The sequence below is a fragment of the Protopterus annectens genome, chromosome 5.part1, assembly GCF_019279795.1.
Source record: "Protopterus annectens isolate FY-2018-M chromosome 5.part1, PAN1.0, whole genome shotgun sequence".
Classification (NCBI taxonomy): domain Eukaryota; kingdom Metazoa; phylum Chordata; order Ceratodontiformes; family Protopteridae; genus Protopterus; species Protopterus annectens.
The window spans coordinates 408,191,393-408,219,230 of NC_056736.1; the positions used below are offsets into that span (position 1 = coordinate 408,191,393).

General features: G+C 37.6%; 1 protein-coding gene across 1 annotated transcript in view; it reads right to left on the reverse strand.

Annotated features, from left to right (window-relative positions):
- RS1 (retinoschisin 1) overlaps positions 1 to 25,852 on the reverse strand; it is a 132,001-nt gene extending 106,149 nt beyond the window's left edge. Inside the window, exons 1-2 of the mRNA XM_044072788.1 lie at positions 25,832 to 25,852; positions 25,625 to 25,733 (exon numbers count right to left, since the gene is read on the reverse strand). Coding sequence (XP_043928723.1) covers positions 25,625 to 25,733; positions 25,832 to 25,852 — 130 coding nt within the window. The remainder of the gene's footprint in view (positions 1 to 25,624; positions 25,734 to 25,831) is intronic.
- Positions 25,853 to 27,838: the final 1,986 nt, after the last annotated feature.

A 27,838-nucleotide genomic window follows, 5' to 3' on the forward strand; every position in this document is an offset into this window, starting at 1 on the left:
TCCCTCCCTTTCAGTGAGGCAGCAGCCAGGAAAAGAACAGAGAGCAAATAGTCAAAAAACAAAACAAAACAAAAAAAGTCCCCCAACAAGCTGCCACAACAAGAGACAACACACTCCTCCAGCCCTCCCACCTCTCACTCAGCAGATGTACAAACAAACCATTCTCTGACAAAATATCCTAAATCACAGTTCTAACCACCCCCTTCCCCTGGATCCAGGCTAAAACACCAAATGTCTCTTCCTAATTCACAAGCATCAGTAAATCTCAATCAAAAGCCGCAACCTACAGCTTCCCGGAGATGAAAACAGCAACATATAACAGCTGCCAGACACAGCTGCATCCACATACACCATGTCAGGCTTAATCAAACTGCACTCGAAGCTATGATACCTACCATAATTGATATTAATTAGGTTTAGACAGAATAATAATAACATTTGTACTAGCTGACAGACATGGCTGCATCCAAGCACACCATATCAGGATTGATCAAACAGCACTCGTAGCTGTGATACCTGCTATAATTGATATTAACTATATTTAGACAGAATAATGATGACATTTGTACTAAGAGCTTGCTACTATTATTTAACCAGGATATACATGACATTTCTAAATCATACTTTAACTGAAGAAGGCATTAGTCTCCATGACAGCATTTTTTTCAAAACACTCTACTGTTACTTCTATTATATATATGATGTTAATTTGTTACATTTGAGTCTGAACTCTGATGAATGGTACCTTGTTGAATTAGTTAATTAATTACTTAAAATATTATAAGTAAAATCAATGAAAAATTAACAAGATAAGCATTCATTGAGTTCAAGTAGGGGAATAGAAACTTCTATGTTTGTATTATACATTGCTTTGTTTGGCTTATATATAGTGTAAATAGTGACTTTTTGAACATTCTGAATAAATCATTACTGTTTCTCAGTTGTTTAAGAATCCCTCCTTTTTTAAATAAAAACAGATGACAAGTGATGTACCATATATGTTGATACTTTGAGAGATGTAGTTGTAAGAGTTATTTTGGGACAGCTATCTTGTAATCAGTTTTTTGTTTCTTCCTTCTAGGATCAGTCCAAGGATTTGTTTATTTTACACTTTTAAGTGTAGGGGCTATCCATTCCATTTCTTCTGGGATAGACACTATGTTGCTGTTTTTGATGAATATAGTAGCTTCTTCTAAGTCAGTAAAGGTTCTCATCTCATTGCCAAAAAATATTTTTTTCTTGGCTGGAAAGGCCAGCTGTGCTTTAATGTTGTTTTGTTTCAACAGTTTTTTATTGGCCAGACTTTTTTCCTTTGTTCTAGTATTCCGGAAGAATACTCATTGTCAAACCTTATCAGGCTTTGATTGTATTTTAAGGGTGATTTTCTCCAAGCAGATTTTAATATTAGTTCCTTGTCCAGAAATGAAAGACATTTTATAACTATGGATCTAGGTGGAGTATTTGTTGAGTTAGAAGCAGGTTTCCTCGGTGCTGTATGCGCCCTTTCAATTCCAAATGAAAGCCCCTCTTTCAAGTCTAAAAATTCAGGTTGTTAAGAATGAAATAATGTCTTCATCTTCAGTGTTTTCAGGCAGACCAAAGATCCTTATGTTGTTTCTCCTTTCCCTGTTTTCTAAGTCATCTATTTTGTTAAGCAGCCATGTATTCTGTTTAAGCAGAAATTCTTTTTGGAATTCTTCCTCTTTGAGTCTCCCTTCAATGTCATTTAGAGAAGTCTCTATATTTGTTATTTTTGTATGGTATTGCTGTAATAGTTCCTTAAGAGTATCAGTCTTCTTCTTCTTCTTTCGGCTTTTCCCGGTTAGGGGTCGCCACAGTAGATCATCTGTCTGCTCATGATTGGCAGTGGGGTTTTACAGTGTCGAGTTGCCAGCCTGGTGCTCAACCTTCCACAGAAGGCACACACTCACACCTTGGGCCAATTTAGAGGGTCCAATTCACCTACTGCATGTCTTTGGGACGTGAGAGGAAACCGGAGCACCCGGAGGAAACCCACGCGACCACAGGGAGGACATGCAGACACCGCACAGAAGGCACCCCAGCCGAGAATCGAACCGGAGAGCCTCTTGTTGTGAGGCAGCAACACTAACCGTTGCACCACTGTGGCTACCCCCTTAAGAGTATCAGTCTGTTTCTGAGAATTTAATTTGAGGTTTTCTAAGTCATTTTTAAAGCCACCCATCTTCAAAGATAGCTCCAGTAAGGTAGATGTCATCAATTGCAGTTCTTTTTTCAAAGCAGCATCTGGGTGAGAATTCCTTGAGTTGTTCATATTCAATGACTCAATATATCTCCAAGTTACTTGACAGGAAAATTTTTGTATATCTCCACCAAAATTGACATTTATGTAGTTTAGTAGTTTATAGATTTCTGACGTTTTAAACTTGAAAATCATAAAATTTTCCTATATTATTATACTACTTTAAGGAACTTTCAAAATAAACTGCTCTCATTTGGCCATCTAGATTCTGCCCCCTTGAGAATTGAGATTCTGATGATAGGGATGACTGCAATTAGGGATACAGACAATAGGCAAGAAGGAGCTAGAATTTATTGCAGAAAACTGGAAAAAGAACCAAGGTATTGGGAGCAAATAATTACAGACGGAAAGGTAATAAAGTGGGAAGAGGCCAAAAATTTATTGGGACTGGAGGCTAGAGATTGCCTTCTCTATCAAGGAATGATAGAGTATACGCAAAGAGAAAGAAATAGGGGAATACTAATTGAAAGACCAGCACAGGTACATTTTTTAGTAGAATATAGAACAGCAGCTGCTGTTAAAAAGGGAATAATTACTAGAGCATATAAAATATTGCATGATAACTATAAGAATCAATTGGAGGAGGTTAGAAAGGATTTGGAAGAGAAATTTGATAAGCAATTCACAAACTAACAATGGGGGGTATATGTACGTCTTTCAAATATGCAACAAAATCGAGAAGATTTAGGATCTTTTCTTGGAAGTGTTTACATAGGTATTTTTATACCCCAAGTAGAGTCTAAAGAATTTTTCCTCAGGTAGATAGCAAATGTTGGAGATATGATGGGTAAGAAAGAGATAATTGGGAACATATTTTCTGGGAGTGTAATGAGTTGGCAGACTTTAAAAATTCCTTGCAGACTACTCTATCAGAAATAGTGGGTGGGCAAATTGGTTTGACTAAGGAAATTATTTTTAGATCTATGATACCGAATTGGAATTGCCTAGAAATAGTATGGCTTGCTGAGTCTAATTATGGTGGCTGCCAAAAAACAGTTACCAGGAAATGGAAATCAAAGTCTAAGCCAGCTGTACTAGAAGTAGTGAATATAGTAACAGAGACAAAACAACCGGAAATGGGATCTTTAGCAAAGGGTAGGAGCAAATTACATAGAAAAAAATGGGAATTGCGAGAACAATACATGCAGACAAGGAATGAGGTTTAAAAGACGGTAGGATTTGAATGAGCACTGTAATGTTTGATTGACAGTTACTGGATAGATTAAAAGTGATGTATAATGCTTGCAACTAACATTATGTCAATATGGTTTGTTTTTATTTATATAAATGTATGATTGCCCTTTTTAAAACTGATAATTTAATAAAGATGTTTCTTGTTTAATTAAAAAAAGAAGAACAAAAAATAAGGGTTGTGCTAAAAATGCAAATAAAAAAGTGACTGTGAAAAATAATCTTTTCCATTAGGGCATATACACCCACTACAATGAACACAGTGATTACTTCTGAATTCAAAGATGTTAAACTGATACACCTATTATGTTTGTATTATGAGTTCTCAATGTTCACCTGCAAGATTTCCAGCACCTCATTCGTCATTTATGTCAATAACTTTTACTCCCATCTAACAACTATAAACAAAGCCATCTTAGTCAGACCCAAATATATTGGGCAATGTAAAAATAGGTTTACTATCATATGTTTGAAGCGAACTCCGTCAACTCCACTTTTGTCGAACACGGAAGTTCGAAAATGGTAATATCGAACACCAAAAGCCAACTTAGGAACGGTTTTAACATGGGTCGAGATAGGTGTTCGGTGTTATTGCCGAACTACAAACCACTCCCCTATCTCGACCCATGTTAAAACCCGTTCCTAGGTTGGCTTTTGGTGTTCGATATTACCATTTTCGAACTTCCGTGTTCGACAAAAGTGCAGTTGACGGAGTTCGCTTTGAACATGTGATAGTAAACCTAAAAATAAACCACCGTGGTTAAATGCTACCATGAATAAGCTCTATAATAAAATATTAAATACTAATTAAGGGCTATAATAAATCAGAGTCTATCAACACAAACGATTCTATCACTTCTTCACTCAAGATTATTATGAAACAATTCCTAACTGCAATCTCTAAAGCTAAAAATATCACATCTCTCAGCCTTGATGACATTCCCTTTTTCTTAATCAACAGTACTAAACAAACCTTCACTGAAACCCTCATAAATCTGTTCAGCTTAAGCATAATGACAGGGTATGTTCCTGAGGTATGGAGAATACCTGTGATGCCACTTCATGAAGTTCATGGAACTACAGACCATCAGTCTGGCAAGCCTAATTTGTAAAGTCATGGAACTGCATCTGAGTTCATAAGCTTTGATTTAAAAACTTTTGCTGTAGTCTCACAACATTATGGGTTTTCTCAAAGGGAGAGCATGTCTATTTAGTTTGGTAAACTTCTTTGAAAAAGCAGGTGAAGCTGTAGATAGCAGCCATGTACTTTATACAATGTATCTAAATCTGGTCATGGCCTTTGTCACCATTCCCTATGTTGGAATTGTATATGCATGTAAAAGCCTAAATGCAGACCCTTGTGTTGTAAGATGGTGGCTAGCAAACCTGATGGCAGATAACATCCACATAGTTAAAGAAGCAGGTATCACCACAGAAAGCAAAAAAAGAAAAAAAATATATTAGTAGCATTCCTTAGGGCTCTGCACTTGGAACCCATCTGCTTAGCGTCTACATTTTGGAACTCAGAAACACTTATCTAGACATATGGGTAATTAAATTTGCCAATGACTGCAAGCTGGCTCTGTTGATTGTTCACCATCTGATACTGTGGTATTACAACAAGGGATGAACTATACAAATCAATAGTGTATTAGAAATGGGCTGAGATTAAATGCAACAATCTCAACATCAACTTAATGTATAGACAGTGCCTCACTTCTGATTGATACTGTGGTAGGCAATGGTGTGACCTGCATAATAAACTCCCTATCCTTTCACCACAACATGGTAACATTAGCCATGGAATCTTTCTATCCAGCCCAGTTAATAACTATAGATATCTCATTCAGGTCAGACAAAGTTATCAGTCCTTTATACTCTGCTCTGATTACATCAGTTATAGAAAATAATTGCACTTTCCATATGTCTGTGCACAACTATACCTTGCAGCTACAAAGATCTCAGAGGCTGCTAACAAAAAACATCACAAGACTAAAGATACTTTGCTACCAAGACAACTTAGCATTATCCCTGTATCTGTTCTAGCATTATCCCCATACTCTGTTTCTTATATTGTTATTAAGGGCCAAACCCCAAACCCTTCTTGATTCCCTTCAGTTCCCCCCAAAAAATGTCTCCATAAACACTTGAAGTAAGGACTTAAAATCTCCATCAGTAAATAAATAAGACACTTTAGGAGTACAGATTTATTGCTCATCACTTCCTTCATCTATGGACTAATCTTCCTTTGCATAATAAAACAGGGTGTTACCCTTGCTTCTTTTAAGGGGAACCCTGATGACTGGATGGGCACTCATAAGTTCATCCCAGGCTGGAATTCTTTTGCCCTCTCGGAAGAAGGTAGTGCCCTCTGGTGGTGGCTATTGACAATATGATTATGTTCCATGGAATGACTGCCTCATAATCTCTACAAATCTATAAATACATGAATAGCACAAATTAGAAATATGCATCAGATATTGGGGTAACTAATTAAAATGATGCACATCAGTGCAAGCTTTATCTTGGTATATAATCAATTAACCTCTAAATCTCAGTTTAAATGCAGCTACAATATGTGGCCTCTTATCTCTATATAACCTCAATGACGGGTTCCCCTCTTTGCACTCCATTTAATTCTTAGAATTAGTGTAGCAAATTAGCCATTTAAAACCCAGTACTAAATTCTATACAAATCACATTAAATGAAGCAAGAACTAGTAAATTCCATTCTGGTCAGATGTAAAAGCCATATACTCATAAATAAACCAAAACTCTGCACCCATTCTAAGTCTTCCCACTCATTATTATTAAAGCAAACAAGTAAAACTATGTTGCTGCATAACATAACTCTTCCAAAAATATAATTGTGTAATACTGTGCAGTAGTGGAGTGTTGTGACTACTCTTCATAGTCGAGGAAAACAGGCAACTTTGTAAACACCTTCTGACTTAAGAAAAGTGCACAACAAAATTTTGTTAAGCATTCATAGTGTTGTTAAGCTATAGTCTCATTTTAGAGCATTAATAATTGTACACCCCAGGCAGAAATCCAACACTTTCCCTCTCCCAGTAACTCACCACTTAAAACTACAATAGAATTCAACTCTTATTTCATAGACAGAATATGTCCTTAGCCAAGGATTCCACAACACCTAATCCCAACCCTGCCCAACAGGCATATGTTACTACAACCACATTCACCTTTAAACCTGTGCCCACATCCTATATAAAAATGCTCTTAAATAAACACAAACCAAGCTCTACCTCAGCTGATGACCTCCTAAGTGAGTACCTTAAAATAACAGCCAATAGCATTGCCTGTACTGTCTCCATCTGTATAAATAAGTCAGTCCAAGAATCCTACATTCCCTCTCTCTGGAAAAAGTCCCACTTTATCCCTCTACACAAAGGGGAAATTCAACAGACATCATTAACTTTAGACCTATAGCTATCTCTCCACCCTCTCCAAAATACTTGAACAATGTATTCAAAAACAATTGCAAAACTTCTCCCACAGGAAGAACTACTTCCCACAATATAACATGGCTTCTGTCCTACCTGTAGTACTAACACTGCACTTCTAACCTATATAGATACTGTCAAATAAGCTACAGATAATGGCACACTAGTCTCATCCTTATTTCTTGACATCTCAAGCCTTTGACACAGCTTGCCAAAGCAATCTTCTACTTCAAAAGTCCACATTAGGTCTCTCTCATCCCACCCTTCTATCATTGAAAAGCTACCTATCCAGGAGGTATCAGTCAGCAAAATGTCAATACACCATCTCTCCAGACCTGCAAGTCACCACCAGTGTACCACAAGGCTATATTTGATCCCCTTCTCTTTAGCATTCTCATCAACACCCTCCACACATCCATACAACAGGCCTCTCTAATACAGTATACAGATGACTCCATACTCATTTACACATCTGACAACATGGCACACCTCTAAACAATTACTCAGGAAGCTTTAACAGTGACCAAAACATGGATTTGCAACTCATAACTCATGTTCAACCCTAAAAAAAGACTATTTTTTCTCCAAATCCCTCTCCCATGAAAAAACAAAATTTAAAGCCTTCTCATTTACTAACACAACCATTGAAGTCACTTCTCAAAGCAAATTATTAGGGATGAGAATGGATGTTAATCTTAAATTCGGCCTGCATATACAAAATTGCATAAGAAAAACTCATCAAAAACTACAGATTCTTTATAAAGTCAAAAACCTTTTCACTGATACATCTAAAGCTACACTTGCCACTACTTATCTTCTCCACATACTTCTTTATGGCGCTCCCATCCTTATTAACCTTCAAGCATCACAAAAGTCAAAAAATGTACAAGTCCTGTTAAAAAGAATGAAACCACTAAACTTTAATTTATATTGCAGAAAAGGGTGAAATCCCAAGAGTGAAAAACTCCCTTGTTAGCTTCAGCAAAAAAATGAAATCCCTTATCAAATCATCTAAAGCCTGTTACAGAAACATAATTGCTGCAGATTCTAAAGACAAGCACAAGGCATTTTATAGCTACGTCAAGAATCTACATGGCAAGTCTCAGATCTGCTCTGAGTTACAGCACAATGGCAAGACATATACAGAACCAACTGATATTGCCGACATACTGGACGACAGGTTCAGTGCGAATTTTACCCCCCAAAGGGCCAATCTCAATACCTGAGGAATGCCAGGTCCCTATTATCGCAGCTACACAGGTAAAAAAACACACTGTCCAAAGCCAAGAATACAGCTTCCATGGGACCTGACAATATCCTGGGCTGTGTCCTAGATGAACTACAAAATGAACTGGCACAACACCTGAGTACCATGTTCAATCACAGCCTCATTTCAGGCTTTTTTCCTGCAGAATGGCCCACTGCTGTGGTCATCCCACTCCAGAAAGGGGGAGCGACTACAGATCCTGAGAACTACTTCCCATTAGACTGACGAGTCTGATAAGTAAGGCCATGGAGCGCATCATCATGGACCTTATCAACAGGGACATAGGGAATCTCCAAACACTGGACCCCATGCAGTTTGGGTTTGTGAAAGGCAGATCATGCCTGCTCAACTTGATAGACTTCTTCGAGTCTGTCACCAGAGCTGTGGATGAGGGCAAGTTAGTGCACACAGCCTACCTAGATCTTGCCAAGGTCTTTGACACCATCCCACGCTCAGGAATCATAGATAGACTCACTAAACTAGGCATAAACCCTTATGTCACAAGATGGGTAGCCAAATGGCTCACTGATAGAACCCACACTGTAAAAGTAGCAGACTCTAAATCTGACTACCAACCAGTTACAAGTGGCATTCCACAGAGATCGGTCCTGGGTCCTCTCCTGTTTTGCATCTACTTCTCTGAAGTCCAAGCCAACACAAAAGGACTATGGTTGACCAAGTTCACAGATGACTGCAAATTGGGAGCAATTATAAACTCTCCTACGGATGTAGACATCCTACAGCAAGGCCTCACTGAGACCAATGACTGGTGCAAGAACCATGGCCTGAAGCTCAATGCCAATAAGTACATTGTCATTCCCTTTGGGAAAAATTCGGTGCCCATGAACTACCACATAGATGGTAGTCTGCTAAACACCGAAGGTGTGATAAGAGACCTGGGAACACAGGTTGACAGCAACCTCTCCTTTGATAAACACATTGCCATTGTGGTCAGAAAGTCCTTCTATGTAGCACATCTTATCACAAAAAGTTTCTCATCCAGAAAGAAAGAGGTCATAATCCCTCTTTACTCGTCCCTCATTAGACCTATTATAGAATATAATACCCCATTTGGTATGTACCTCACTAGACACCTACAACAACTAGAAAGGCCATACAAATACCTAACTAAGAGGATCCTAGGCCTTAGACATAAGACCTACACTGAGAGACTCAAAAACCTTTAGCTATACTCAGTCTCATATCGCCTACTTACAGGCGATCTCTGCTTGACCTACAAGGCGATGTCTGACCCGGAGCTGCTAGATATGCTCCACATAAAGAAATCCCAAGCCCTCCATGCCACACCCTCAAGGGACCTAAACCTCATTACCACCATAAACAGAACATGCTGGAGGGACAGGTTCCTAACCCTGTGACTTCCCATACTCTGGAACAAACTTTCCCATTCATATGCACTTCACTGGCCCTTTTCAAGAGAAATCTTGACAAGAAAAACATTTTATATAGCCCACCTAATCATGAAGGGATTCACATCTAGATCAGGGGAGGTCATCGTGCCTCTTTACTCATCCCTCATCAGGCCCATAATTGAGTACAATGCCCCTTTTGGGATGTACCTTACCAGACACCTGCAGCAACTGGAAAGACCCCAAAAGTACCTCACCAAGAGGATCAAGGGGCTCAAACAGATGCCGTATGCTGCCCGGTTAAAGAAACTCCAGCTCTACTCAGTGGCATACCGCCTGCTCAGAGGCGATCTGTGCCTGACGTATAAAGCCATGTCCAACCCAGAATTAATGGACATGCTGCACCTCAGAAAATCCAAATCCCATCGAGCTATGCGCTCGAGGGACTTAAACCTCAGCACTGAAATAAATAGGACATTCTGGAGGGACAGATTCATAACCCAGAGGCTCCCTTCACTCTGGAATAAAATCCCAGTCCAGGTTAGGCAGAGTCCCTCATTGACTTTCTTCAAGAGGAATCTTGATGAGTGGATGGGAGATCGTAGGTTTACCCCGGGTATCACTTCTGTGTCACTGTTAGACAGACACAGTATACTAACCTCGAAAAAGGGCATAGCAAAATTAATTTAAAATGGGTGGCGAAAGCCATACACACTCTGGCTAGGCTTATAAATGCCCTAGGGCAGATAGTCTAGTATGAACATATGAACCTATGAACCTAAGTGGATGGGCAATAGGAAGTTTATCCCCGGGATCACTTCTTGACAGCTTGAGAGGGGCACGGGAAACTAACTTTGGGTGGCAGTCACCCCGGGGATCATCTCAGTGGCCTTGCTTGACAATTTTTGGATTTCTTGGACTAGGCTTGTATAGGCTCCAGGGCCATTAGCCTAGTACATACCTATGAACCTATGAACAAGTGGTGCTGTATTATACAAGAAATATTATTTAATACAATCAGGAAGGTGAATCAATCAAAGAATACACGCATGTATGCATAGTCCTAAAAATGTGTGCAAAAGGCCCACTGTTTGAAAACAGCCCAAAGGTAAACTTTATCTGCCACTGGCTAGATGCATTTTCTTTGAACGTGGGTTTCAATGCCCTTTCAATGAATGTGAGTTTCAAGGGCAGAGAAGTTTACTGTTAACGCTCAGTCTGTTTTCATTGTGACAGTGCATTGTTTTGTTTTGTTTTGTTTAGTAAATATCTATCAGTATTTGTGCTATAAATCTGAAATAAAAGTTTGAAATTAAATCCAAATGCCTGTAATCGTTACAGAAGTAAAGAAGAAAATAGTATCAGACTGAGAGGTTCGAACAGTGTTTATGGTAACTGGGAGAAACAGCTAAGTAATGGGACACTGCAATGGGGGTTGTGTGTGTCTGAGTGTGTGTGTGTGTGTGTGTGTGTGGGGGAGGGCCTGATCCATTCCCCTGCCTGGGGAACCATTTGACAATGATCTGGCTCTGAAGTAAATCTTTGTTTCTTCCTCTTGCATGTGTCACTGTGTCTATATGTGCATGCATGAAAACATAGTACAGGATTGGAGGAATTTCGAAAGACGACAGACATGACCAGAGAGAACTGCGATTATTTTAAAATTAACAGCAGCCTTTTAGTTGTACAGTAGTTCAATGCAGTATAGAGTTTTGCAGTCGAAAGGTTTTTTTTTTTTTGTTTAATTGAACTGGGCAAACTGGATTAATCATAGCAAGTGAATCAGCCAGGGCATTGTGGACCACCAGACTGAAGGTAAGTATCTTTTTAATTTGAATATAACCAGATTTTCTTTCTTAGTTTTGGAGAGTAGAAGGGAGAATTGTGGCTAGGCTAGTGTGTATGTATGTTTGTTTGCATTTGTTTAAATACTTTGAAACTGGATATTTATGTTCTTTTTTTCATTGCACTCTTCTCCCCTCTTTTTGTTTTAATGGGATGGGGGTAGTTAGCTGGGCTGTGGATTAAATTAACTTGCCCTTTCATTTGGTCAATTTAAATTCTGCCATTAAGGCTGGCAAGAGAATATTTCCATTAAAAAAATTGAATATTTTTATTCTTTTTTGGGGGGGTGGGGATTGGCCAGCTGTGCTATGGATGAATGCAACTTGTCCCTTTTTACTTGGTTGGTTTAAATTCTACCCTTAAGGTGTATTTGTGTGAATAAATCTGAATATTTATTTTTTTTGGGTGGGAGAGTGGCAGTAACTTTGTCTTTTTCATAGTATTTTAAAGGCTGGCTAGTATGCATTTATGCAAAATAAATTGAATCTTTTTGGGTGGAGGGTGGCTAGCTGTGCTATGGGAACTTAGCCTCTCCATTTGCTCAGATTAAAGTCTGGTATTAAGGGCTGGCTAGTGCACATCTGTGTGAAATAAATTGGAATATTTATGCTTTTTTCCTTGGGAGGGAGTAGCTAACTGTATTGTTGATAAAATAACTGGTGCCCAGCTTAAAATCGGGCATTAACGTTTAATGTGCATTTGTATGAAATAAACTGAAATGCTGTATGAAGCATATTTGAAACTGCCCTCAGTTTTACAAAATGTTCTTGTATTTGCTTAATATGTTTGATCTGCAAGTTGCTCTCATATTGTCTGCTTAGCTTATAGAGTGCTTTACATGACTTGCATGCATTTGCATAAAATATACTTCAATCTTTGCTCTCTCTCTCTCTCTTTCTCTCTGGGTGCAGTATTTGTAAAAACAAGTTGAAACTGTACCTGATTTTGCAGAATGTCCCTAAGATTGCATCATCTCGATCTGTTCCTAATAGAATTTGGGATCAACTGTTCACGTAAGTTACCAAATCCTGAACTACTGGGTCAGCTCTTAGAGGTGTGTTCTCAATATCATACTTAACTTCTCCAAAGGAGACGACAATGCATTTTTGACATTTAGCTTCAGTCCATGATTCTGGCACGGGTTATTTATCTGGGCAAACCTTCTTCTAGGATGGCTGAGCCTTTTGGGTTTTTGATCACTGCTTCTAGCTTGCTCCTTGCTGGCCATTATTTTGTTGCTTTTCATGATTATTACTAAAAACAACTGTCATACAGGAGGAGGTGTTAGAAAAAAAATCTCCCTGGGGGTGGGGTGGTGGTGGGGGTTTGTTAAAAAAAATTCTGCTCTGGGTGTCAAATATGCTAAGCATGCCACTGGTCTGCTGTCAGTTTGCCTGCATAGCAGTACAGTCTGTTATCCACTACAGTCCGGTTTCTATATTGGCCATCATAAGGTGGTTTCCATAATTTGATGACTGTGTTTGTTATCATTCTAAGATGGACCTCATAGTACAATAATTATGTTAATTAGATTATTTAGCATGCTGTTGTCTGAATTGCTGCCATACTCCTGTCGCCTATGCATCAACTAGGAGGTCATGTGTATAATGTGCATGTACATGGCCATGGTGAACCTTGTATCATCACTTGCCCATGCTGACTTATAATGCTCGTCACTTGGTGTCCACCTTCCTCCCTGTTCTAACCTGTAGAGTGAACATGGCCTCTTCAGGTGCTGGTTTTAGCAGGACCCCTGCCTGGAGATACCAGGATAAAAATCTTCCTTCACTTGTTTTTCAGGGACTGTAGGGGACAGCTGCTAGGGCAGTATGACTCCTTCTATAAAACGGATGCCTGGCACCATCTTGCCTGTGTACTGAATGATGCCCCTGGCATCACCCACATGGGTGAACAATGCTGGCACAGAAATCGTGACCTGCACAGGAACAACTCAGACCTGCTGCACTCTATGACCTGCCGAGGCACAACCCAGACCTACTGCACTCTATAAAATGAGTGGTGTTTCATGTAAGTAACTATTCTCTATTCTGGTAATGACTAGAAAATGTCACTCCTTTTTTCTTAACAAACTAAAGTGAATAACTATAAAACAAACTATAATAGCAGTTAATTATGAGTATAGAAATTGATCAACGTTCACTTGTCTATAAAATGAGTGGTGTTGTGTGCATATACCCTGTTACATTACTGTAAATGGACAAAGTAATAACATAAACATTTCCCATATATTAAACAAATGTGAATAGCTTTAAATTAAAAGCAGATGTTAGTATTAATGCAAAAGTTCAATATTTGGTCATCTAAACAATTAAGTGTTTGAATTGGAATGGCCTTTTGGATATTAAATTTTAGTTTGGAAAGAAAACAACAAAGAACATCAAGTATCTTGCACTCACTGTTTTTCCACAAATATAGTATCTTCTTGTAAAACAAAAAGTAAAAAAAAACCCAGGTCCCAGACAGAAACAAGAGGAATAAATAGAATATATGCCAGGAGTTGCATGTGATGTTTATATATACTGAGGGATTATACTTCTGTATTTAATTGTTTTTGTCAGTCATGACATGACTTGTATAACCCCCATAGTATAAATAAGACTCACATTCACTCCTGGACCCAATATGTTTTATACTTGTACATCTATATCTGTATATCCATATCTCTTTGCATTTCATGTTGTCTCGGTTTATGTAGTGCCTGGACATATTCACCTGTGATCAGTGAACATAGTAAATTAAAAATGCATAAATAAACATGTAACATCTCAAGTAATACTAGGGTGTTAAAGTGTTGTGTTGCTGGATCTGTGTTTTTTTTTTTTTTTTACTTTAATGATGATACATGACTTCCAAATAATATATGTAAGATTAATGGAACAGAAACACAAATGCTTGGAGAATGTATATAACATTACGTAAATAAATGTGCAGGCAGCAGGAGGTGATTTACCATAGTAAACTGCACTCTTTCAGAGAAAAGCTTTTGCACCAGACTGCACTTCTAGAAATTCTTGTAGTAAGTCAGCTCAAATCTTATGATCTTTAAGGGCCTAACAGCTAAGTGACCTTGTATGTAAGCCATGTTCTGAATTTAAGGAACCATATATGCAATGTGCATTGTCTTTCGGCTTTTCCCGGTTAGGGGTCGCCACAGCGGAACTCCGGTCCTCTCATGATTGGCAGTGGATTTTTACAGTGCCGAGTTGCCAGCCCAACACCGAACCTTCAAAGAAGGCATGCCCATTCATGCTCGCACCTACCTGCATGTCTTTAGCATTACTCGACTGTGGAGATGACATGCAGACTCCACACAGAAGGCGCTCCAGCCGAGAATCAAACGGGAGAACCTCTTGCTGTGAGGCGACAACGCTAACCGCTGCACCACCGTGGCTATATATGCAATGTGCAGTTCTGAAAAAACTTTGACATGTTCTATCAGCCCATGATGCTGATAATATAGAGTCAACTAGTAACATGGGAAATTGGAGTGCTGGCAAAGGTGTTATTCTTTTTTTTTTAAACAAGAAACATCTTTATTGAATTATCACTTATGACATAGGCAACCATGCATTTATATAAATGAAATCAAACCATATTGACATATTTCCAGTTGCAAACATTATACATCCATTATAATCTATACAGTCATTGTCAGTCAAATATTACATAGCTCGTTCAGTTCCTGCCTTCCCTTAAACCTCATTCCTCCTCCAAAACATTATTCTGCATGTATTGTTCCTGCAATTCCAATTTATTCTATGTAATTTGCTCTTTCTAAAGATCCCTCTTCCAGCTCTTTTATCACTGTTATAATATTCACTACTTCTAGTACAGTTGGTTTAGACTTTGATTTCAGTTTTCTAGCAATTCCTTTTTGGCAGCCACCAGAATTAAACTCAGCTAGGCATTACTATGTCTAGGCAACTCTGATTGTGTTTCACAGCTCTGAAATCATTTCCTTAGTTACGCCAATTTGCTCACCTAGTATTTCTGTCAGAGCAGTCTGTAGGGTATTTTTAAAGTCTGTCTGCTAACTCATTACCCTCCCAGAAAATATGTTCCCAACTACCTCTTTCTTCCCCACCACACCTCCAACATTTGCAATCTACCAGAGGAAAAATTCTTTGGAGTCTGCTTTGTGTATAGAAATACCTATGCAAGGACTTCCAAGCAAAGATCCTAAATCTTCTACACTTTGTTGCATATTTGGGAGACATACATATATCCTCCAATTGTTCCTTTGTGAATTGCTTATCCAGTCCCTCTTCTGAATCCTTTCTAACCTCCTCTGATTATCATGCAATATTGTATATGCCCTACTAATTATCCCTTTCTGAACAGGAGCTTCCATTCTAGATTCTACTAAAACATCTACCATTGCTGGTCTTTCAGTTAGGATCCCCTTCTTTTTTCTCTTTGCCTGTACTCTAATATCAATCCTTCACAGGGAAGGCAATTTCTAACTTGTAGTCCAAATGAATTATTTTCCTCTTCTCATTGTATTACCTTTCCCTCTAATTATTTTCTCCCAATACCTTGGTTCCTTTGCCAGTTTTCTCTAGAAAATTCCAGCCCCCTGTTGCCTGTTATATGTACCCCTAATTGCAGTCATCCCTCTCAGAAAAATCTCCTTTCTCCATTTCTGTGTTGGCTTGGTTCTTAGAACTCTTTCTGCTACTTTATGAATATAATATTCTGTATGATTATTGTTAATGTTACTCTCCTTAAGGATCTGCATTCACAATGCCAGTGTCTCCTTGTTTCTTGAGCTCCCCTCTGTTTCATCATCATCTCTTTCTACTTTGAATTATAGATTTCTGATTGTGTTATAAACAGGAGCCTTAACTATGTAGCTCTAAAATACCCCTTAAAGTCAAATAATCCCAAACCACTTTGTTCTATTGGAAGGATCAACTTATTCCACTTGACCTTTGCCCTCTTCCCCTCCCAGATAAAATCCTTCAACTTTTTATTATTTTTTTTCCATAACTTATCCTATGGTTGATAAAAATATGAGTGACCTGTGGATAAAAATAAAGGGACTAAAACATTTTCACTGCATGTATCTTGCTATCCATAGCCATAAATAAGTACTTCCAGTTTCTCAGTTTTTTGTATTATATTTTGTTTAGTCTCTTCCCACATATCTTGTGCTGCAATAACAGAATCCTTTTTAATTCATACCCCCACATATTTCATTTTATCATATCCCCATATGGGTATTGCTGAATCAGTTTGTGTGTGGGTACATAGTTTACAGCTATTGTCTTAATTTTGTATCCTGAAAAGAATTGAAAGTATCTCAGAGTGTTCCACAACACTGAAATGTTTTATTCTGGTTTTACCAGGTATAAAATAATATAATTTGAAAATAAAGCCAACTTTTCTTGATTGTCATACCAATTATATAATTAAATTTTTGAGTCTTTATTTTCTTTGCCAGTGGTTCTAAATATAATGCAAATAACAAATGGGAAAGAGGGCACCCCAGCCTGGTTCATCTGCTTAAACAAAACTTATCAGAGAAGAACCCCCCACTTTAATTTTCAGCTACAATCCTTCATAATCAATCTTATAATTTTATCAGGAAATGCAAATGTTTCCACTGCCCTACTCATAAAATCCCAGTTTACTCTGTCAAATGCTTTCTCTGCATCAAGACCCACCAACAACAGTGGTATTTTCTTATATTCTACCTCCCTCTGGATCATCATTGTTCTATTAATGTTGTCAAATGTTTGCCTCCCCGCCACAAAACCACATTGCTTCATATCTATTATCACCTTTGTCATTCTTTTAGCCATAATAGACATAAACACTTTATAATCATGGTTTAGAATTACAATAGGCCTATACGAAGCTGGATCTGATGGGTTCTTACCATCTTTAGGTATCACAGTCACCATCACTTTGTTCCAGGATGTTGGTGCACCTCCTCCTTTTAAAATACTGTTAAAACCATCCAGGTCTTTTTCACTTTCTTCCCTCCTGGCTTCCAAACCTCCACAGGAATACCATGTATTCATGGAGACTTTCCTGTACATTGGTTATACATCACCATGTTTATCTCATCTACTCCTGTGATTACTGTTAGTAATTGAGCCTTGTCTACCGCTAACCTTGTCATACTTAATTCTTCCATAAACATTTCCATTTATACTTTTTCTTGATTTCCACATTTGTCTGTTTTATACAGATTTTCATAAAATTTCCAAAATATTTCCAATACCTTTCAGGATTGCTGGTTGATTTCCTTGCAACAGGCTCCCTAATCTTAACAACACCCCTGTCTACTTTCTGTTGCTTGAGCTTAAAAGCTTGTGTGCTCTGGAGCTATTATTAAAAAACAGTTGCTTAACAGCAATCTTTCTATGCTTATGCATATTATCAAGGTAGTTCCTTATTTTTCTCTTTAGTACTCTACAATTGCACCTCTTGTTCTGTGAGATTCTTCCTATTCTGCAATACTTTAATCTTTTTTCAGACCCTCTAAATAATTTTTATTTCTTAACCATAACTCTTTTCCTTTTATTTTTACCCTATTTTTAAAATCAATTATAATTTTATCCCACTCCCTAGCTATATTTTCATAAGAAATTTATGTCTTCCCTAATAACACCCAAATAATTTTCACTACCCATTCCTTAAATTCCTCCCTATTTAACAGACAGTTGGGGAAGTGCAAGTACCTCATTTTTATTTTATTACCCTGCATTTTTATTTTAGTTATTATTGTAGCATGATCTGAAATAGTTATTGGATGTGTATGAACACTTTCAATTAAATGTGCATGTTCCTGTAAAATATAATTTCTGTCTAGCCTAGCCCAGCTTTTGTACTTTGAGAAATAATATGCAAATTCTCTCTGAACTCCTACTAATCTACAAATCCTCTTCTGTTATATATTCCCTTCTAGTTCCCCCAGATACATCCTCTAGTTACAAATCAAATTCCAGTCACCACCTACAAATAATATTCCCTACTGAAAGCTGATTATTTCTCCCAGAATTTTCTTAAGCTCCATTGTAGTAGTTTTAGTTGGAATATAAATATATGCCAGTATAATCTTCTTCTCTTGACAGTAGCCCCTTAGTACTACAGATCTTGCATTATTATTTTCCTCTTCTGTCACTATTGGAGCTCCTCTCACAATTAATATAAGTGCTCCCCTTTTCTTTTGTCCCAGATATTCCACTGAATAACCACTGTGAAATCCATTCTTTATCAGATTCACATGCTCATTTATTTCCAAATTTGTCTCCTGTATCATAGGTATTTGCACTCTGCATTTTTTAACGTAGTTCACTACTCTTTTTTGTGTATATCTGTGGGACTTTTCACATTTAAAGATAATTTGGAAAATGCTATAATTTTTTATAAGAAGTTATTATTCCTACCTGTTATGTATAACAGCTTTTTTCAAATGCCTTGTTTCAGCTTTTGTGTTACATACATATACTAATGCTTGATAGGTTGATATTTTATACAGTTCTTTATTTTCATCTCCATTTTAACTTAATATAAACACACAAAACTATGTACATCTTCAAATAATGAAGTTTAACCCTCCTAATAGGAGCAATTATCTCTGATTGACAGCTATACGCATATACTTTAATTAACCTATAATGAAGGTTATCCATGCTAAGACACATGGTACAGCCTGTGCTTCTACTTACACTCACTGCTGTCTGTTTTTGTCTTATCTTTATTCCTCTCCAAGAAAACAGCTTGGATGCTTTCTGAAAACATTATCTCCTAGCAATTGAAAGAATGTCTTGAACATTGTATTGCCCTTAATGGCTTGTCTCCATAGAAACATGACAACCGGATACACTGCTGCCTTTCACTATAAGCTTCTCATGTCACTTTGTGAATATTCATTTCTTAGTGGAAATGTTTTCATTATATTTAGTGTTCTTTTATTTATTTGCTTCCTCTTAAAAGTTATTGTTAGGTCAAGTCAAGGGCCTTGAACCACTAATTCCCCTATGCAAAAGTAAGAAAAAGCCAGAGGTGTACTAATGCGGGGGTAGTAGGTGCGGTCCACTCCAGGTGTAAACAATAAGGGGGTGAATCCTTTGTGTGTAATGAGGTAGATCCTTTAAGGAAGGGAGTTCTTCTTTAAGAACACCCCCTGCATATGAACATCCCTGCGTGCATCAGGTCACATACCCTATTGCTTACTTATTTTGTGTTCCACTTGTGTAATTTAAATACAACACTTGCTGTCACTACTACACCTCTGACTCTGACTCCATGGGGACTAGGTAGTGTGTCATTAATTCTGTTAGGGAGTGTCTTTGATGTTCGGTGCATGGCACTTGCTACTCCTCTGAGTCCTGGAACTGGATTAAGGTAGTGTCTGCTTCTGCTGAGGGTGTATGTGTGTGTCAGTATCTGTGCATAAAATGCCCTAGTTAGGGATGGTAGGTTAGATAATTTCTTTAGGCTAAAACCCTGCACCTTGGTTACAGGAAACAAGAGACTGAATCCTCTACACAAACTATCAAATTGAGTTTTGGTGCATTTTCAAGGAATTGTGAGCTTCAGTGCCTTTTCAAGGAATTGTAGACTTCAGGGAATTTTCAAGGAATTGTCAGCTTTAGTGCATTTTCAAGGAATTATGAGCTTTGGTGCATTTTCAAGGAATTGTCAGCCTTAGTGCATAGCTTCAGTGCATTTTCAAGGAAATATGAGGTTCAAGGGAAGAGAAGGTTACTGCTGCTCATGCTAATTCTGTTTTCAGTGCGCAACTGTTTTTACTTAGCAAATTATCATAACACAACAGGTAGAGTGCTTGCTTTTGATGCAAAAGGCTGTGGGTTCTACTCCCACAGCATGTGGATGGATTGCTGCTACTGTGTTGTACTTTGAGGGGGAGGGGTAGAGGGTGCTGCAGTCCTGAGTGTGTCCTCCATTGGATGAAATACCTAGTAACTATGAACCTGTTGTTGGTTTGCCATACTTTCCCAATTGCAATATTATCAACTTACCATTTTTAATGTAACACAGGCAATTTATTCTTAAAGGGCAGCAGGTGCTAAATTTGTGGACATAACACTGAAATATAAAGTTGTTTGCCAACAGCAATGTCTTCATTAGTTACAGATATTTAATGTGGAATTATTCAAAAGATTTTAACTTCTGCAGAGACTGTGCAAATTTGATGGATTGTAATAAGAGAGGTTAGAGTGGCCTTTTATGGTTGAAATGTTCTGAAATGGGCAGTTTTGTCATTAATGGGTCGCATGTTTTGTTTCATTGAATACTGGAAAAATGTCTAAAACTACAAATTTAAAACACACTCTAACAAGGGGTGTTGTATTATACAAGAAATGTAATTTAATACAATCAGGAAGGTGAATCAAAGAATACATGAATGTATGTATGGTTCTAAAATGTGTGCAAGGAGCCTAGAGTTTGAAAATGTCTCAAAGGTAAACTTTATGTGTCACTGGCCAGATGCATTTTTTTTTGAATGTGGGTTTCAAAGCAGTTTCAATGAATGTGAACTTCAAGGGCAGAGAAGTTTGCTGTTTATGCTAAGTCTGTTTTCACTGTAAGACTGTATTGTTTTGCTTAGTAAATGTCTATCAGTGTTTGTGCTATAAAATTTGAAATACATTTTTTAAATGAAATCCAAATATCTGTAGTCATTGTAGAAGTAAAGAAGAAAAGAGTCTGCACACTGAGTGGTTTGAACAGTGTTTAAGGTAACTGGGAGAAATAGCCATGTAATAGAACACAGGAAAGGCTAAAGGTATATATACATGCATGTGTGTGTGTGTGTGTGTGTGTGTGTGTGTGTGTGTGTGTGTGTGTGTGTGTGTCTGGAGTCCCAATCCATTACCCTGCCTAAGGCCCCATTTAACCATGATCCAGCTCTGAAGTAAATGCTTTGTTTCTTCCTCTTCCACGCGTTTGTGTGTCCATGTGTGAAAAGAGGTACACGGTTGGAGGAAACTCAGAAGGAACTACAGACAAGACAGAGTAGAACCACGGTTATTTTTAAAATTAACAGCAGCCTTCTAATTATACAGTAGTACAATGCAGTAGAGAGTTTTGTAGTGGAAAAGCTTTTTTTTTTTTTTGTTTAAATCAACCCAGCTAACTGGATTAATTACAGCTAATCAATCAGGGCATTGTGGACTACTGGACTGAAGATAATTATTCTTTTTTTATGTGAATATAATCAGATTTTCTTTCATGTTTTTGGAGAGAGGGAGGGGGATGGTTGCTAGGCTGCTGTGTGTGTGTTTGCATTTGTTTAAATATTTTAAATTTTGACATGTGTGTGTGTGTGTGTGTGTGTGTGTGTGTGTGTGTGTGTGTGTGTGTGTGTGTGTGTGCATGTGCATGCGTGCGTTTATGTGTAATTTTTTTTAAATATTTGAAAACTGGATATTTGTTTCATTGTACACTTCTGCCCTCTTTTTGGTTTGGTGGAGTAGATGTTAGCCAGCTAGGCTGTGGACTAAAGTAAACTGCCCTTTCACTTGCTCAGCTTAAATTCTGCCATAAAGGCTGGCAAGTATTTGTGTTAATAAACTGGAATATTTTTATCATTTTTTGGGGGGGAGGCTTGGCGAGCTGTGCTGTGGGTGAACATAACTTGTCCTTTTCACTTGGTCAGTTTAAATTCCACCCTTAAAGTGCATTTTTGTGAATAAATCTGAATATTTATTTAAGCAACTCTGTCCTTTTCATATTATTTTAAAGGCTGGCTAGTGTGCATTTGTGTGAAATTGAAATTTTTTTGGTGGGGTTATGGTTAGCTGTGCAATGGGAATTTATCCTCTTTATTTGCTCGGCTTAAGTCTAGCATTAAGGACTGGCAAGTGTGCACTTGTGTGAAATAAATTGGAATATTTATGCTTTTTTTTTTCTTGGGAGGGGGAGGCTAGCTGTGTTGATGAAATAACTGGTGCTCAGTGTAAAGTTGGGTGTTAATGGGTAGTTTGCATTTGTGTGAAATAAATTTGTATATTCAATGAAACACATTTGAATTTTTTTTTTAAGAAAGCATGCACTAAATCTATGTATTTGTGGAGTTTGTGGAATAAATTTTAACTATAGTCATATCTTTCCACGTTTTTGGCTGTATCTTTGGTTTGAATTGCTGCTTGTTGCTGTTTGGTGCTTTGTGCTGTTGGTTTCCTATGTTGTGGTTACCTGACATTTGAAATTGTCCCCAGTTTTACAGAATGTTCTTGTATTTGCCTAATATGCTTGGTCTGCAAGTTACTCTCATATTGTTTGCTTATTTTATAGTCTGTCTTTACATGACTATTATCTATTGTCCATTTGCATGAAATATGCTGCAGTCTTTACTCTCTGTCTCTGTTTCTCTCTGGGTGCTGTAATTGTAAAACCAAGTTGAACCTGTTCCTGATTTTGCAAAAGTCCCTAAGTTTGCTTCATCTTGATCTGTTCCTAATAGAATTTGGGGTCAACTGCCCATATAAGTTACCAAATCCCGAACTACTGGTTCATTTCTTAAGGGTTTGTTGTTAATGTCATGCTCATCTTTCCAAACAAGATGATAATGTATTTTTGACATTTAGATTTAGTCCATGATTCTAGCAGTAGTTATTTGTCTGCGACAAGCCTTTCTCTAGGATGGCTGATTCTTTTGGCAATTTAATCACTGCTCCTAGCTTGCTTCTTGCTGGCCATTTTGTTTCATTTCATGATTGTTACTAAAAACAATTGTCATAGAGGAGAGGTGTTAGAAAAAAATCTCCACAGTTGTGGGGTGTAAGTGTGTGTGTGTGTGTGTGTGCTAAAATAAATTCTGCTCTGGGTGTCAAATATGCTAGGTATGCCGCTGCAAAAAACATATCAGTTTTACTTAGATCATGCTCTTTTGTCCAGGCTTTCTTCTTTTTTTACATTGCAGTACCTACATTTCTTAAAACTCAACTAGAAGAAAGAAAAACGAAAAAATAGGGAAAGTTGTTTACTTTAGTATCTCTATTACTCACAAAAATAACTGAAACATCTTTACTTTATAGCATGCAGCATATGTCATGCATAATAAAAATTCTGTTAAAAGCAAAATCTGTTTTGCTTACAGTTGCCTCTTTCCTTTCTCTTCCTTTCTCCTTAATGTTCTTCCAAACATTAATGACATGAAGTAGAGCATATGGTTTGCAGTCCCCTGCAAGTTTAACAAAATAAAAAGTTCAATATTACCGTTTTCTTGTTCCATCATATTTCACAAATGCAATTAATGCTCTGTAATCCACATTTATTCATTAATTTCCAAGTTTCTGGTTTTCTTCATTTTAATTTCCATCTCCAAAATTCAGTTTCTGGTTGATTTCCAACATACTCTTGGTTCTTCTAGTCAACTCCTATGCTTTTATTCTGTCTCTCAAGCATTTCCCTTTAGAACATTGGAAAAGGTTTCACTGGTATAGTCCCTCTCCCTCTCTCTATGAGCTTTACTATCAGAAGAATATGGGAGCAGAATCCCTTCTGTTTGATAGATCACTTTTTGTTGGACAAACATTTGTATTTTCTCCTTAGCATTTTCTGCATCAAAAATGACTTTGACCTTCCAGGAAAAAAAAATATTCTGAAGATAGCTGGAAACGGCAGCGTGAATCTTATACCTGTTTCTTGACATAAACTGATTGCTAGAATAAATGCACTCCTCCTCTTCCTGGTGTACAGTGAATAACTGTTTTCCACAAACACGCTACTGTCTCCAACGTTTAGTACTTTGTCCCTGTGCCACAGTTTTGTCAGAATCAACTCTTTCTGCTGGTAGGACTGCATCTGTACTATTAAAGGTTTTGACTGCTTTCTCTTGGTCAGGTTTAGAGAATACGCACAATGTGCCATTTCAATTAATTACTCCAGCTGTGGAATACCAGTCCAATTGTTTATTTATGCTTTCATAAAATTAATACAGTCTGTTCCTTCTGGTTTCTCTGGTACAGCAGAAAATCTCAGATTTTCCCTATGTACATTGTCCTTTAATTGTGCCATTGTTTAGAACATCTGTTCTTGAGGTAGTCTCATACTCAGTCAGCGTTTTCTTCATTTTGACCTCTGATTTTGCAGTTTTATCAGCTCATCTGACTGTTTATAGCTTTTTCCATTTTTTTCCAGCCTTTTGTTATTAGAGTTGGTATACCTCTCTTTGCACTTTTCACTTGTTTTTTCCTCTAGATTACCAGAAGTCATGTTTTTCACCAGAGCTGAAGCTTGAACTGCTTCTTGTTGAACAGCTGCAGGATTCTTCCCTGACTGTGTTTTCTCCTCACCTTTTGTGATTGATTTTCTTTCAGGATCTCTGAATTTCTTTTTTTGTTGGCATCCAGGCAGTGTACTTACTAGCTAGTAACTGAAATCTGTCCAAAAAGACAAATTCACTTGCTCTCTTTTATGAATTTCTTTTTTCACACAGAGAAAGCTTAAATTAAGCTGTTAATCAGTAAAACATCATTCTTGAAGTCAGCAGAGTGGTAATCTTGTCTACTTTTCTAGAGGAGTGTGAGTTTTCACAACACTATGCCACTATCTAGCAGAGACAGAAGAATAATACCATAACAACATGGCGGGGGAGGAACTTTAAAGCATCATGAGTATAAATGCCCACGAACATGTGCTTCTGTTATTGTGAGAACATGTCAAATTAGTGGTTAGTTTCAGCAAATGTAAAATATTTGAGTGCTATATGTTTAAACTAGCTTTGCCAGGCTTGTGTTTGCTGAAGGTACTTTCATTGAGAAGTGTTCAGACTTTTTACTGTCACTGAAATTATATCTGAGGAATTGACATTATTCCATTATTGTATGCCCATACCTCAGTGATTAGTTAAGGTATACAAATACAGTTCATATGGTTAGGTGTGGATGACACTGGTTGGGATGCTTCCAGTTATCTCTCCCTCATCCCCAAAGAAGGATAATTTCCTTCACCAACTGTGTCCCAGGTTAGTGGCTCAATTCTGAGGGAAAGGTCAGCCTAGATTGTGGTTAAGGGGAGCTCGAACCTATGAACTAGCCAAGTGCCATGCTATCCAAGGGGGAGGGCAAAAAAAGCTTTGTCATGCTCTGTGTATAAAATGTCCCATGAATAGCCATGTTCTGTTCTATTAAAAGGCATGCTGAAGTTGCTGTAATATAAGATATTGCAGAATATTTTAGCATGTAGCTGAACAGGTCCTTACCTGGCATACAGTCTAGAGTAGTTACACTTAGAGACCACAAGGAATTTGGAGTTTCTGTCAGGCAGTCACATTTGCAGGCTTTCTCATTCCACTGTTCTAGTCTCTCATCCTGTTACACATATACAAAAAATGAAATTGCTATTAGTTTTTTTTGGAATTCTGGCACTTTAAATACACAAAAGGGTATAACAACAGTTGTTTTCATACTGGAAAGTTATCATTGCACATGTCTACTTTATTTTTATCTCATGAATTTCTACTGCTCTTGCCTCAGACCTGTTGCAATCATCAGCCTACACCTACTGTGAATTATTCTAGACTCATTTCATTCCTTGGCTTTCTTCAGAATCTGCTTTGACTTTCAAGCTCAAAATAGTTACATATAATTTTTGTCTATTTTATTGCAATCTCTTTGAAAGTTTGGTCATAGTCTATAATAACTACAACTATTTAGTGTTTATTTCTTGTCAGTTGCTGTCTGTAGACTTTCTCCCAGGGACCACAGTGAAAATGGAACCTCCTAGATAAACATTCTTGGCTAATAGAGTCAAATAAATAAATAAAAGAATAATGAATTAGCAAAGAAATAAAAAATAGGTTTTAGGGGATGGAACTATTATAATACATGCAGAATGACTTTTTTTCTAGTAATAGTTATAACTTACGTCTTTCCTCCTTCATAATGTATCATACATGGGATGCTAAAATTAGTTTTGTTTCAGGTGGGGTTGTGAAGGGGAAAGAAAATCCATCCATCCATTGATCCAGCCATCCTTTTTTCATAAACTGCCTACTTTTGGGGGGTTGTACAGGTAGCAAGCTGGGTTGAGTGGATCAGCCTTCTCTGTCTACAGCAACAGTCTTTAAATCATTCTTTGGGAACTGCAGGGGTACTTGGGTAAGATGAGATATGTACTCCTGCAGGGATTTTCCGATGAGATGAGGTATAGAATCCTGCAGGGGTCCTCAGGTGAGATGAGATATATAATCATGCAGGGGTTCTCAGGTGAGATGAGATATATAATCATGCAGGGGTTCTCAGGTGAGATGAGATATATAATCCTGCAGGGATTCTCAGGTGAGATGAGAGGTTTTCAAGTGAGATGAGATATATTATCCTGTAGGGATTTTCAGGTGAGATGAGATATATAATCCTGCTTGAGTTCTCAGGTGAGATGAAATATATAATCCTGCAGGGGTTATCAGGTAAGATAAGATATATAATCCTGTAGGGGTTCTTAGGTGAGATGAAATATATAATTCTGCAGGGATTCTTAGGTGAGATGAGATATGTAATCCTACCAATGTGTTCTGTGTTTGCCCTGGGACCTCCTGGGACCTCCTTATAGTAATTTATGTTTGGTACCTCCTGTGGAAGGCACCCCAGGAGGAATCCTTGCAAAGTAATTAAATCACCTCAGCTGAATCCTCTTAACATGAAGAACCAATGACTGTATTCTGAAGTCCTCACTTTATCAGACCAAGTGAACTCAGTTATGCTGTGGAAGAGTTATATTCATTACCTCATCCTCCTGGTCACCAACAACAGCTCATGACCAAAGTTGAAGATGTGGACATAGACTTTGGTCTCATTTCACTCCCACACTCCAGTCTGATGCTGCAGTATGCTTATATTTTTTATTTATTTTTATTTATTTACATTTTGGATACCAGGGTAGAACATTGATAACAGCATGACCACTTGGAGAAACAGCCCTGGTTACATTCAAAATAGTTTTAATAAAAACGTAACAATTACAACCAACTGTGGAACACAAACATAACACATACTAGTTACAACCAAAAGATATACTATGTACAAACTTTACATCATGTTAAGTTGTACTTTTTAAAATTGGAAAAGTGGAATCAGAGGAGTAGCTAGAAAAGAATGAGCAGAAGAAAATTGTACTGCTATTGCTGTTCCATCTGCTGGTCTGTTTCTGGATCCTCTCTACCATTAGTCATAAGCAAGACCCTAAGATACTTATACTCCTACATCTGAGCTATTGGCTCCTCTCTTCACCTGCAAAAGTCAATCCACTATGTTACAGAAGTGAACCATTACCTGTTATTATTATTATTATAGATAATATTATGCCTTACTCCATATATACTCCCCACTAACATAACTTAGGCATTCGTATACTATAACCCTCCTCTCCTCCAATGCAACCCACATATATCCTATTCTAAAGGCAGAACTTTCAATCC